Source organism: Cryptomeria japonica, chromosome 6 (genome assembly GCF_030272615.1).
Source record: "Cryptomeria japonica chromosome 6, Sugi_1.0, whole genome shotgun sequence".
Lineage (NCBI taxonomy): Eukaryota > Viridiplantae > Streptophyta > Pinopsida > Cupressales > Cupressaceae > Cryptomeria > Cryptomeria japonica.
Genome location: NC_081410.1, coordinates 535,016,645 through 535,031,525, shown reverse-complemented (window position 1 = coordinate 535,031,525; position 14,881 = coordinate 535,016,645). Strand labels below are relative to the sequence as shown.

At 32.8% G+C, this 14,881-nt stretch overlaps 1 protein-coding gene across 3 annotated transcripts in view; it reads left to right on the top strand.

Annotated features, from left to right (window-relative positions):
• The first annotated feature begins 5,713 nt into the window (after positions 1 to 5,713).
• Positions 5,714 to 14,881, top strand: part of LOC131068003 (uncharacterized) — a 73,831-nt gene continuing 64,663 nt past the window's right edge. The window contains exons 1-2 of one of the 3 annotated variants that reach the window (XM_058003193.2): positions 5,714 to 6,029; positions 6,167 to 6,427. In XM_058003193.2, coding sequence (XP_057859176.2) covers positions 6,178 to 6,427 — 250 coding nt within the window. In that variant the 5' untranslated portion in view covers positions 5,714 to 6,029; positions 6,167 to 6,177. The remainder of the gene's footprint in view (positions 6,030 to 6,166; positions 6,428 to 14,881) is intronic. The other 2 variants (XM_058003192.2, XM_058003194.2) reach the window with 2 other exon arrangements.

Below are 14,881 nucleotides of genomic sequence, written 5' to 3'. Positions count from 1 at the left end.
GAAACAAGGGTAGGTAGAAAATAGGTGTGGTAGGTAGGAGAAACAATAAAACATTCCACATGAGGTGGATCACCCATCGAAGGTGGAATGTAACAACAAGATAAGACCACAAAAGGTGGAAATTCTCCTACACACACTATCCCAATGTGGCACAAACACCCCAGTGTATCATACCCAAACTACAATGAAATGCATGTACCTAAGTAAACTTAAGTAAAGTGTAATAATATCCATGATGAATAATTATTTACACCAATAGATATCCCATATCATCACTCACAAATACACACTTCTTTATATAATATCAATCATTAAAACTCTTAACTAGGTCGTCCATAGATATATGAAACAATAGTACATAAATTTGGCCACCCAGACCTAAAATATTCATTCTAGTCCACTCCAGAAGATAGAGAGGATCCAAAGACATCACAACACATCCTTTCTAAATGATTCCAATAAACCACACATGCTAATACATCCTCCAAGGTTGACATCAAATGAAAGATGTAGATAAACATTAAATCATGTTAACTAGTTAGCCTAAAACTAACCTCCAATGAAAATTAGACAATGAAAATCTACTCATGCCATGGTGAGACTCAAAACACTAATCAAACTCATTCTTTAAATAAAATGAAGGCCAAAAGAATATGATCCAAGTAGGATACATCAACATAGTCAACCAAAAACCAAACCACTTGACAACACAACACTCTAAATATCATAGTTCCAATTTCCAATCAAATCATCACTTGAAAACTAAATTGGAATAGTACACAAACCAAATAAACATGTCCTCCAAACCGCAACACTTAAATCCATATATTCAGAAGCCACCAAACATTCTCAAGACCATATTTGATAAACAATCTTAATGTTAGAAATAACAACCAACTCTACCATTTGAGCAACAAAGGACCTATAAACCTAATAGTGCAATATAAATAGAACATAAACATTATATCTAGAGCCACAACATAAAATATTCATATACTAGAGGAATACAAAACAATCTTCCAATGGGACATTAAATACTCTTTCCCTCACATTGAAACTTCCACTACACCATCCTTCTGAAAACCACCTTGACATCTTCACTAGACCACTCAACAATACCAGAAAACTCATTTCCTGACCATCTGTAACATAGTGAGATCAATGACAATACAAGACAATTTGACATCAATGACAACATGACACAACAACTCAAGTTTCCAACAAGCTATGTAACTGTGTTATTGCAATATGAAAATCTTAGAAAGAGAAATATGATATGTTTGCAAGATATTAAGAAGGGTCCAAGAGTAAGATTTATTGAGAAAAAATTAAATCATCTTCATTTAAAGAATATAGTCATAGAACTAATTGATTTGGTTTACATCTTTTGTGACAGTGAAAAATGAATTGCTATTTGTCATGACAAGTAACATGCAGACTCACTAAAATGGCAATGATCTAGTCTCTAAAATAGATTAGTATAGAAAGTTTGATTATTATCAAGGAGTTGTTAATGATAAAATATTCATAAAAAATACATTATATTACCATAGAAAAGTAGGCCACGAAGCATTGATTGATAGTGGTGTAAAATAATAGCATAGTGAAGTAGATATGATATAACAGTCTACTGAAGATGCACATTATAAATCATAGATGAAGGCAATGATGAACTTGAACAAACCTTGTGACCATTGACCTAGAACAGACCTTGTGTAGGTCTAGGACACATAATGCTCATGTGAGAGGGGAATTATTCATTCATTGAATAATCAAGTCATAGTATAACCTAACAAGGGGATATTCATGAGAAGATATAGCATTGAAGCTAAAAGGGGAGACTTGAAGTATTAATTACATGGAATCATGGTAGAGAAAGACATGATAGTGTTGAGATGTATAGTGAAAGATGCTTGACATGCGAGTATTTATGGGGAAGACATCAACAATATCCTAACGCGGTCTTGAAGGCATAACTATTAATAAACAATGGGAAAAAAAATAGAGAGATACTATGGTAGTGACAATCCCAAATAGGATAGTCAAATGGCTAAAGGCCCTAGGAACAATAAGCAAGAAGAAATAATTTAGTGAAGATCACTTTTGAATCCATGATAATGCCTTGACCATGAAAATCATAAAAAGAGGTATCAAACAAAACTAATGTTCTTAAAAATGGTATGATAGTAAATAAGAATCACGATCATGAATATGTAGTCGTCATTTACAATGATAGTAAACAAACCAAAAAAGATGATTGTCTACTAATGAGCATCAAGGGTATCAAAGAACATATTATAGTAAGTAAAACTCCAAATATGATGATTTTACATGTGATGAGAAGACAACAAGGCTCATGAAATATGTATGACAATATTCATTATAAAAGATAGATATAGATAAGAATTTAGTCATCAATGCCTTTGCATAAACAATGGACATGGTTTCGTGAAAGATCACAATTAATGTACTAAGAAGTAAAGGAAGTGTGGTATTTCTTGAGAAATGGATATCAACCATGAAATGCCAACTATACACTCATTGTGATCCTAGATTTAAGAATTATCATAAGCCTTTTACTAGTAGAAAGAGACCTTCATTTTGTCTATCTTATGGTAAATGTTAGTGACTGCCAAACAAGAATTAGAGACTGTCAAAGAACAACGATTGTTAGAGTAAGAAAAATACAAAGATATGCACAAGTCACTACCCTAGTGATTTATTTAGGGTCATGGTCATATATGTAGACCTCATGCATACAAGAAATGGTTGAAGAAACCAATAGAAAGGGACCATAGCAATGAATAATCGAGGAATAAAAAGTGTAGCATTGTATAAAGCTACAAGTTCATATGCAAAACAATGTGACAATCATGACAATAAATGTAAAGAAAAATAGTCCAAGCAAGAGAAGCCAATAAAAGACAGTCACAATGGATAGAAAACATAGTCATGACAAGCATAAAAACTCTTCACAAAGTTTATTAACAATGCATAAGACAATGAAGTTTTCCATTGAGGGCAAATATAAAGTAAATGCATACTCTAATGCCTTCTAATATGGAAAGACAATAATATAGTCAAGAGCCACAATGAAAGCCTTATGAAAAAGAAATATGTACAATGACTTATGGAGTTATAAGGATAGTAGAGGTCAATGGTGTTAGGTGTAGAGATATAACATGTATTGAAAAGACACTATCAAAGTGGTTTCTAGTATATAATATAATGGAACATGCAAGAGTAGGTTGGAGACATTTACAAGTCCTAGAACTTCTCCCATGCCCTCCTAGGGAATTTGACCTTTTCAAGAATCTAGCACACTTATTCAAGAAGCATTCATGGGGAGTTTTGATAGTTTTGATAGTTTTGAGGAGCAGTCAGAGTATTAGCCAAACATCTTGGAGCAATTAGATAACATGGACATCAGGTGGAGCACATCTAGGGGAAGTTAGAAGACATTGAAGGCAACCTTAAATACCTCCCAAGCACTTAGGAGCTTTTTTGGAAACAAGAATAGATCGAGACCATCATCAACGCCACCAAGGAGCTTCCAAAATGACCAAGTTAAACAAGGATTCCTTGGAGTAGCAAACCAAAGAGGTCTAACTCTACCAAGTGGCAATTACTTTCTAATTTTTTTTTTACTTTTCTCTCTCTCATATACTTATTTATTTATTTAATCTCATTCTTTGACTTGTATGTATATGAAAATTTTGTAGATGTTGTGTATATAAATACATAAGTGATTGTATGTTTGAGCACCAAGGTATAGATATGCATTTCTATTTTTTATTTTTACTCATATTTTTATTTTTTATTCATGCTTCTTTTTGGATTTTAATTTGGTTTGTGTGTGTGTGTCTACATATAGGCATGCATGCACACACACATACATATATAATTCTTGACAACCCTTGATAGCATGCCTTAAAAACCACTCCCTATCCCTTTCTTGAACACTCTCTACTCCTTTTTGGCCTTATAATAGAAATTTCTTACCCCTTTTCATGTCTTGTACCCATTTATTCTCTCTTTCTAATTACCCTTTGCTTATATTGCTTCAATCTTCCCTTCCTATTCATCAAGTCTCCCTTATGTCTTGCACCCTTTAGTTCTTGTCCTAGCAAGCCTTCTCAGTCACCTATTTACCACTCCTCCCCCATGGTTCTTATAATTTGGATTATTTTTTCTTTTTCTATTCCTTCTTTTGTCATTATTTTTGGTCTTGTTTTCTCCATTGAATTTAATTTGGTCATGTCATTTTTCTTTTAAGTTTTCTTTCATGTTCTTGCACAGATATAGGTACATATCTCCTTTAGTTTATTTGGTCATAGATATAGATTTGTGTGTCCAAGTTTGGTAGGTCTCTTCTGTAGCTTGTATATTCAAAGTTATAGTTATGTGTCTTTGTTTTGTGTACACACAATTGTTTGCTCTTGTATTTCACACACAAAAGCATTTGCATTTAATCTTGTTCATTAGCTTGCATGTATATGATAATTTTGTAGATGTTTATGTATATCAATACATATATAATTGTATGTATGAGCACCTTTATAGATATATGTCTTTTTTTATTTTTAATTTGGTTGTTTGTGTTCATTAACTCTCTTGTGGCCTATTATTTTTTGTGTCATTTTATTCCCCCCATCTATTCTCTTGGTTTTGGTTTGCAATTTATCATTTTACATTCTCTACACTTTTTCTCTACATCCTAATGATGGATCACAAATTGTGATCCAAAATGTTGATAACAAAAATTCTTATGCAGTTAAATCTAGAAACAAATTTACAATTAAAATTGAATGTTTAAATTTGAGGTTCATTACTCTATGTTGTAAGATCAATATTAAGGGGTGAGAAAATGAACTTAGGTAAGGAAGCAATAATCTCAAAGGAATATCACATGTATTGAGGTAAGTTGGAATGAATATTAAGGGGTGAGAAAATGAACTTAGGTAAGGAAGCAATAATCTCAAAGAAAGATCACATGCATTGAGGTAAGTTGGAATGAGTTGTAATAAAAAAGGGGCGAATGATGAATATGCAGAAATAAGTACAAGTGGGAAGAAATAGGGACTAATAAGGATCAAGGCATAAGCTAAATCTAACACAATAATGTGTCTCTTCTCTAGATATAATTACATTGAAGGAATTTTATTAAATTAACCTAAAACTAAATGGGAATTGACATAGGTTGCTTATGTCACCATTACATATTTATTTCATTATAATATTCACAAAACTTCCCTTTCTCAATTACAAATAACCTTGAAATTCGGATAACTGTTCTACCCAACTAAGACAAATATTCAATCTAATTAGGTTCTTGTTTCAATCAAATCAATGCATATGAGATTAAAATATTAGATAACATCAATTAACGCAAGAACTTAAAAGACCATTCTTATTGAATAGTTTAATAAAAAAATTATATAAAGGCTTCTCAATCTTTAACTTTTATTTTAAAAAAATATTCGTTAATGTAACTTTAATTGGGTGTTGCTCTTAATGTAGCTTTGATTTGTGATCCCAATATCAATAGTGAAAGCAATAAAAAAAAATTATATTCCCTCAACAATTAAAAAATGTTAAAGCATGGATAACTATGGTTTTAAAAAAAAGAAAAGTAGTCATCAAAAGAAGGTAATAAAATAAAATAAAAGAATTGATAGCTTCGGTTTCACGCACCCCCTGTTTGTCGTTTGTTCAATATACCCAAACTCCTCTGCAACCTGTCTCCTCAAGTATAAAGGCAAAAGGAAAGCAGATAATAAATATTCTTTGCTATATTTTAAAGCATTTACATGCCGATTATTGTAAATCCCTGCAAATTCTGATCTCTCATACTTTTTTCTGAAGCGATGCTGCCGAAAATTTTTCCTTTTCTGAAAAGTTGCAGTTGAATTTCTCTTTTGTCTGAAGCGTTGTAGTTGAAAATTTTCTTTATGACAAGTTGAAGCCTGCAATTTTCTTTCTGCCATGCAATAATACTGCAGAAGAAGCATTTACATACCTAAATTCCGGTAAATTGTGATCTCGCATACTTTTTCTCAAGCGGTGCTGTTGAAAATTTTCATTTTCTGAAGCGTTGCAGTTGAAATATCTCTTTATTCAAATTTAAAACCTGCAATATTCTCTCTGACATGCAATAATACTGCAGAAGAAGCAAAGATGGCTTATGTTCCACCGCACAGGAGAGTACAGTCGTCGTCTAAGCCTGAAATCCCTGCACTCTCTTTCAACAGACTATACAATTACCCTGCGGCGAACGATCCTGTATTTATGTGGTTTCCTGTTGACGAAAATGTCAATCCGCCGGCAAATGTGAAGCTAGAGTTCAAGCCCTGTCCGGGCAGATCATTTCCATATCTGAAAGACAAAATGCTTTACTCCATTTCTGTAAACCCCCATTCTGTAGACGGTAATAACCTTCAAACCTTTAAATAATTGCATTTTACTTGTATTCAGAGCATATGTTTAGAATTAAATTGTTTCTTTACTTCTTTCAACACTTTTTTTGCAGCAAAAAACTTTACTGAAACAGAGGCCTCTTTGTTGATTTAACAATTTGGGAAATGAATTTTTTTTTCCCACTTCCCATAATATGTATAAGTAGAGCCTTTTTAAAGTGTGTCAAATTATGATATAGTAGGAGGATTCAATTATGTATTTCTAGAATCAAATCTTTTGATTCATATGAATAACAATTTTTATCAATTTTTTTCTCATGAGCATAAATGATCTATATAATATTCATTGTATTTAGTTGATATTCATAAGAGTGGAGCATCACAACTTCTTTGAGGTTAATCATCTCAGTACATTTCCAAATCAAGTGTGCTTAACCATAAAGTTTCATCCAAGATCAAGCCCACATAGCTTGCCATCCTATTTGCAAAACCTTCAACAAGTGTTGTATCTTTTGAACCAATCGTTATACAACCTTTTTAGCTCATCTATTAACATGTAGGAGGTTGTTTTTGTACTTTGTCACATTATGATACTTTATCAAAATTCAACTATGTAATTTTTTAGTCAATATGCGTTGACTTATATTTTATGAGCAATGATACAATTGGCCCCATCTCTCATGAGCATGAATCACCTACTTAGATATCATTGTATCTAGGTGATGCTCTCAAAGGTGAAGTGTTGGGACTTCCTCATTTATCACCAATCCCAACGTTACTTGGACTCAAGCACACTTGAAAACGGAGCTTCCCACAAGATCAAGCCCACTTCGATTTCTACCACATTTGCCAAACATTCAACAAGTATTGTGCCTTATAAGTCATTCATTATAGAGCCTCTCTAGCTCATCTATTGACAAAAAGGAGGTACATTTTACAATGTGTCAAATTAAGTTATTTTATCTAGATTTAATTATATAATTGTTGGGTCTAACTAATTGATACAAATTTCATGAGTAGTGGTTAGTATGAACTCCTATCATAAGCATGAATTGTCTACTTAGCACTCACCACACCTAGATGAAGCTCACTCAAGTGAAGAATGATGATCATCCATCCTAGTACTACTTCTATTTAAGTGTCCTTAATCATGGGGTTTCTCCCCAAGTTCAATCCTTCTTAGCTTGCTTCCCCATTTGCAAAACTTTGAGAAGTGTATGATGAATCATTCCTTATATAGTCTGTTTAGCTCATACATTAACACGTAGTAGGCATTTTTACAATATTTTAGATTATGACATTTTATCAAGATTCGGTTGCATAACTTTTTACTCAGACTTATGGACCCGTATTTCATTAGTAGTGTTTCACACAAGCCCATCCCCATGGAGCATGAATGGTCCACTTATCACTTTTTGTATCTCGATAATTCTCAGAGGGGTGAATCATCAAGAATTTGCCAAAGATCACTCATCCCGATACTACTCCAATTTAAGTGGGTTAACCATGGATTCTCCTCCAATATCAATCCCACTTCACTTGCTACCCTATATATGTGAAACCTTCAACTACTATTACATGTTATGAACAATTCATCATATATTCCCTTTAGCTCATCATTTGACAAGTAAGAGGTTTGGTTTTGTTTCATTTTTTTGTAGTTTGTTAAATTATGATTTTATTAGGACTTGAATACAATTTTTTAGTCAAACTTGTTAACCCATATTTCATGTATAGCAGTTCACACAATCACAATCCTCATGAGCATGAATGATCCACTTAACAATCATTTCATATAGGCAAGGCACATAAAACTAAATCATCAAGATTTCATGGGAGCTTAGTCATCCTTGAACTACTTTGACTCAAGCACTCCTAACCATGGTTTTCCCCATGATCAAGTCTACTTGGCTTGCTACCTCATTTGTAAAACCTTCAACAGGTGTTGTACTTTATGTATCATTCATTATATGGCCCCTTTAGTTCATCCACTGACAAGCAGGAGGCATTTCTTGTAGTGTGTCAAATTTGGATATTTTATTAAGATTTACTACAATTTTTTTGTTAAAAAAAAGACTTATTGATCAATTAGAGATACAAAGAATAGAAACCAATCTAAGAGAAGGATTGAAATAAATTTAATAAATCCTCTACCTCATGGTGGAGAAAAACCAACATGGAGTGCTCTAGCAAAGGCCAAAGACTAAGCGTTATATTTATTAGGAGGATTTTTTGTACTTTTATTCTAGTAAACTCTAACTTTAGCAAAATCTTGAAAAAAAGTATGTTTTTGTTAGCTTTTTTATTAGTAAAAGAATCCAAATATTGAGGGATGTAGTGCCAATATAGTTGATAAAAACAGAACATTTATAGTTTGAATTAGTAGAAGCTTGAGTTAGATGGATTTGACCACCTAGGTGTTTGAGATGAATTGCATGATTAACCCAAAGTTCTAATAAATTGATAGATTCTTAAAAAATTCTTTAATTGCCAAGAATAAGTCAATCTTACATCCCATCAATTCAACAATATTGTTGAAATTTAGTCTCATGCTCATGCAAAATTCCAATATTCTAGTGTTCGTTCTAGTCCAAAGAGAACCACTAACATCAATGACACCTAAATTAGCTTTAAAAGCACCCTCAAAGAAAAGGATTGCATAATTTATTGGAAATTGAAGGGCTCTTGGAAATGGGAGCACTGAAAAATCAAAGAGATTCCATCTTCAAAGGAGACTAAGTTCAGCTCTAGAGAAGATGATTGAGTTCTATTTTACTTTGAAGCAAGCTTTAGAATTTTCAATCATGTCATCTTAGATCTTTTGAATCGTATATTTTCCTTGGATAACTTTATCTTCAAAAACTTTGTTGTTCTTGTCCAACCAAAGATTATGCATGTGCAAAAAAACATAGAAGATTATAAAATTTAATAAGTGGTTTACTAATTAAAGAGTTTTTGTAGTATTTGTTCTATTTTGGGTGCAAGTGTTCACATTTAATATTTTTTTGAAACATGCATCAAAGAAAAGAGCAAGAGAGATCCAAACTATGGATTCTTTTTTGAAATAAAAAAAATAGACGATCTTGGGTTTCACTACCCTTGAACCATCTTGTTAGAGCTTATAGGTAGCTCCATTTAAGCTAAGAATCTCTAAAGTAATTTTTTGTGTAGGAGAGAGTTGCAACACTAGAAAAAACAAAGAAAAATGTTGCAATGTAATGCCCCCTTCTAAATTTTTCTTATTTTATTAAAGCTTAATAAACCCTAACTGATAATAATAGTGGCGTAATTAATTATAAGTATAAATTTAACCTAGAATTTGCAGTTTTAACAATAATTATATAATTCATATTTAAAGCTTGTAATGTATCTTGGAAAATATAGAACTTATCCTTTTATCTTTATTGTAATTCTCCTCCAATATATAGCGATCTCTCTCTTTTAAATGTCTTTGAAGCATTTATAACGTTTGCCGAAGTTAGAGGTTTCCTTCCACTAACTTGGCTATAGAAATTAAGGATCTATTTTAGGCCTATAGGGGTTTCATCCTTAGGCTGGTCAATCTTTGATTCATATTCTAGAAGTGAAATAATAAAACAATGTCTTGATCAATTGATGTCCTTTCTCTTTATTTTTTCTTTTATATACTTTTTCAATTTAATTGAGCCTTCATTTCATGTCCTTTGACCCTTTCATTTACTTAATTAATTTTCAGTTTTAATGATATTGTTCATTTCTCCTTGTTCTTCCCATTTGGTGGTGATTATTGAATTATATATTATAGTGATATGGATTTATGTTTTATCGTCAACTAGTCAAAGATCCATTTTTTATTGAGGGTATTACATGCAAAATTTAAATAAGTGCACTCATTCATTTTTCACAAATGAAAAAATAAAAAAATATATGCAACTGCACTTACCAAGAATAGACAACGTGGGAAAATAAACCTCATAATACATGTCACAAGATTCACAAACTAAAAATAAGAAAATAAATTCCTAATAAAGACTCCCTAATAAACTTATGATAATGTGAATATAACTTCACACCAACACCAACCCTCTAGTGCAACTTAGGGAGGCTACATGTGTAATCCAAAAGGAAACATAGGTCTTAGCAACAAGACCTAATTGGGTACCCATTTTTAAACAAAAATATCTCATAATAGCAATAAAGGAGAAAAAATCACTTGCAAAAATCCCTCTCCAAAAGAGACAAAATGGAAAACATGTACTAGTGATGGATCATAAGAAACCTAGTCCATCACAAATATATAATAAATAACCCACCCCCATCAGAGAGAGATAAGTAATGAGATGTTGTGTCCCCTTAATAAAGAAGTAGATCTAGTGCCAATGATGAATGATTGAAAATAGAAAATGATCCATTACTTGTAAAAAAAATTCCTCCCCTTGGGAAGAAATAAATCCACTAGCAAATGTAGAAGTTATTCCCATAATCTAAATGAATAGGAAACCAAATCCAAATAGGTACCTCCAAATGTATTTCTAGTGTCCTCATGCTGAAAAAAGATATCTCCTCCAAAATAGCGCTTAATGAAGTGATGACATCACTTGTATCAAAGAGATAATGCAAATCAATCCTTCAAATAAAAAATGTGATATTCCACAAAAAAGGATGAGGTGTTTGATAATTAAAAATCCCAATGAGGTGCATCTAAGAAATTAAAATTAACCTACTACAAAGAATCAATGGAAGCTCTCAAAGAAGCAATATTAGACTCTGAACTTGTTGGTTCCCAAAACCACATATTACCAAACCATAAAAGAACATTAGGCTTTATGATCAGGTTCGACATGGGTTATGGCCAACAAACGAGGATCAACCCTTAAATCATATTGATATCTCTTGCACTTTAGGATCTGCTACACCTAAGCAAGTGTACCCTTTAATATTTTAAGCCAATTTTCAACTTCTATGATGAAAGTCTTATTAAATCTATTTCAAAATGACATAAATTTTTTAAATAGAGGAATTAACTTCTACTTCTTCTACCTCTACTACGACTAAAAATGGAAAGTTAAGCAAACTGAGTTTAATTGAAATATTCTTAGCAAAAAAATTAAGATTGGTGCCTTTCCTGTAGGGCTACAGAGTCCACACACATCCACTTCCTGACCAATATTCAAACTACTTGGCACTTAAATTTTTTTATACCTTATATAATCTTGCACTAATGCGATGTTAACAGATTCTTCTTTTTAATCCAAATGAATTTTCTAATTTGTTGTAACTTTGTTGAATGGAATTTAATTTTGCCTTACAAAAACCAATTAACTAAGTTACACAAAGAAAAAGGATGCTATGATAAATCAGAAGTATCCTTGATAGTCTGACTTAAACAAATAAGAAAATACCAATTTGGAGACAACCATATAGCATATATCATCCACAATCACACAAGAAACTAAGAGCTGAAATAGGAGCTTTATATTAGATGGTAGCCACTGCAAGAAAGCACAATAATTTCTTATGTCCACACTATTCTTCTATTATTAGTCTATATATCCTTTTGGTCTTGGTATCTCCCTTATATAAAATGGGAGAAGCTACAAGCTTCAGACCATTACAAAATTACAACTCATAACTAAAGGACATGTCTTTTCATAACTTAAACAAAGCTTAATTAAAACATTAAAAGTTTTGTTGAATAGAATAAAGTTTTTGAAACCAACATTGCAAATAAAACATAATATGAGAATAGCCAGTGAATATAAGTGTGCCCTTTATCATCATACTATGAGTAGCAACTCATGACCAATGGGTCTAGCAAGGTTCTACTTTAAATAAGAGGGCTCTTCATATCCACTGGCTGGTTTTCTTCTTCATCAATCCTCTAAGGGATTTAGATAGGTATTCTCCCACTAATAGATGTCATAATCGCTTGGCCATTTATGGTTGTGAATGGTAGACATATTCATTAGGTGGTCTCTCCATCTCTTGTCTATCATGGCTCACACTTCTGTAATAAACCTAGTATATCCAACATCTAGTGTCACAATTCTATCTAGAAATAGATTGAAACTTTGAAAATTGATTTCCCTCTCCTCCTTCATATCTGATGTGATCTTAGGCACCATCTGGCAGAAGTCACTCCTCCAATCTCTGAGGTCTCTAATATGTTTAGCTTTATTTTTTATCTAGGGTATAGTCCAATGCATAAATGTAGGAAAAGAATCTATTTTGGCCTTTATCTTAGGTTATTCCCCATAAATATACTTTAGTTCTTCAATGATCAGATTCGCCATTTTTTTAGTTCCTTTAACAATAGGAGGGGCAGTTGGATCCCTATGTATAACTTTACACAAAGTGATGAGAGTGTGATGAACTGGCTACCATCTTTTTTATAATGCCTCTAGAATAGGTTTATTTTCTTTGAAAGCATCTAACATCTTTAGCAAGGATTCATAACTCTTATAAACATCATCCAACTTGTCAATGACATATTTCAACCTATGTGTCAATATCTACTCAAAAGTGCCCAGGATCTGATGTGGTATATCCTTTAGAATTCCTTCATTAGCTCTCTTTAATTAATTAATTTCCCTTTTATATTTTTGTTTTTCCTCAAGCCATCTCAGATTGTCTTTGATGCCCTCAATTGGCTAGGGTGAAGCATTTTTATGAAGAATAATGGCTTTTTTAAAATCAATTGATTGCACCTTTATCTGATTTTTCAATGTGGCATTTTCAACATATAACCTATTTGTCTCATCATTCATTTCAATTTGTGCCTTTTCATACTCAATTAACTTTGGTTGCATATGTTTTACCGCATCTTAGGTGAACATTGCCAAATTATGGTGGTTTCCTCCAATGGGGAGATATCTTTCAAGGTTTTCAAGATGGCTGTGCCTTTAGCTTCTTTAACCATATCTACCAATTTGGGCTTAATAGTGCTCTTGAAATTTACCCAAGCTGCTAGAATTTATGTTTTAGGATTGTATCTAGTGCCACTTACCCCTTCTTTAGAATCAAACTCTACCACCAACATTGGCTCTTCCTGATGTCTAACTTGGTCTAACATAAACATTTGCCTCAATGTCATTCTAAGAGCAATTAACATATTACTTTTCATGACCATTTTTCTTGCCTTGACTGGGGTAATGTTTATCTCATCAAACCTTATTTCTCTGAAAGTTTGTGTTGTCACCTCATCATGCTTTGATTCATGAACACCCATCAAATTCATTTTTTTCACTCCTCAAATTCCTTCATCTTCATCTTCATCCAAAAATCCTTGAATTCAAGAGTGGTGATAAACTCATCATCTTCTATGAATCTCAATGAAATTGCCACCCTTTCATCTACATGGTTAACTAGCTCTGCATCTTCTTCAATCTATGCTTCATAGTCATGTACTTCCTCTTCATATCTCAATGGGGACATTTGTGGTTGCTCCACCTCCTCATTATCCTTCAAAGATTTTAGTGCACTAATGGCTTTATTAGTGTCACCTCCTCCTTTTGTATCCTCGAATGGATCCAATGCCTCAAGTTCACTCTTCTTATGTTTCTTCGATGGGGGTGGGACAGGTGAGGCTTCTTGCACTGATTCATCATTTGATACATCATGAATTACAACCCCTTGGGGTTTCTTTAGTGGTAATTTGACCTTCTTTGGTGGAGACCCACCGCCTGCTGATTTTCCATATAACTTCTCAAAATTATCTATATACAAATCAATTTTCTTCAATCCACAAGTTTCCTCTTCAAAAAATCCAGGGAAACTTGGATCCCTTTTCTTCTTCTCTTCTTCCAGTCGCATCAATATATCCCATTTCTTTTTTCTCTTAATAATTTCATAAAATGTGGCACAATTTCTGATTGAGTCTTCATCTATCAACACTTCATGTGTTATAGCTCAACTGATATTATTGATGTGACCCTTTGGGTCACACATTCTCTCTTGTCTTGATTTCGAAGATAGTTTGTCTTTAGGTATTTTTGTATCTTTTCAAGAACATTTGATCCTATGAATAACTTTGCACATTTGTTACATGGGGCAAAAATGTGCCCTTCTTTCTTTTCTCAGTGACCTCCTTCTCTAGCCACATTATTTACCACATAAACTTTAAAAATGCAATTCTATCTGACACAAACACGAGTAGTTGATGGGGAGCCCGAGGACACCCATATACTTTGATAAGAGTGTGTTCCCTCATATAAAACCATACAACAAAGTTATATGTGTGTTCTTTCTCAGGGTCCAGGGCCAACGACCTCATCACCTTTCTCATTTTCAATGACAACCTTTTAACTTGGTAATTCAAGGAATAGAAAATCACAACAAATTGACGCAATCGAGGTAGGGAGATCCAATGAAGGACAGCCCAACCTTGTAGCCCAAAACATAAACCATGCAAGATATACCGATAATTGGTAACAAGATGCTAGAAACAACAAAAAGAACAACCGATAACAACACATAATACATAAGCG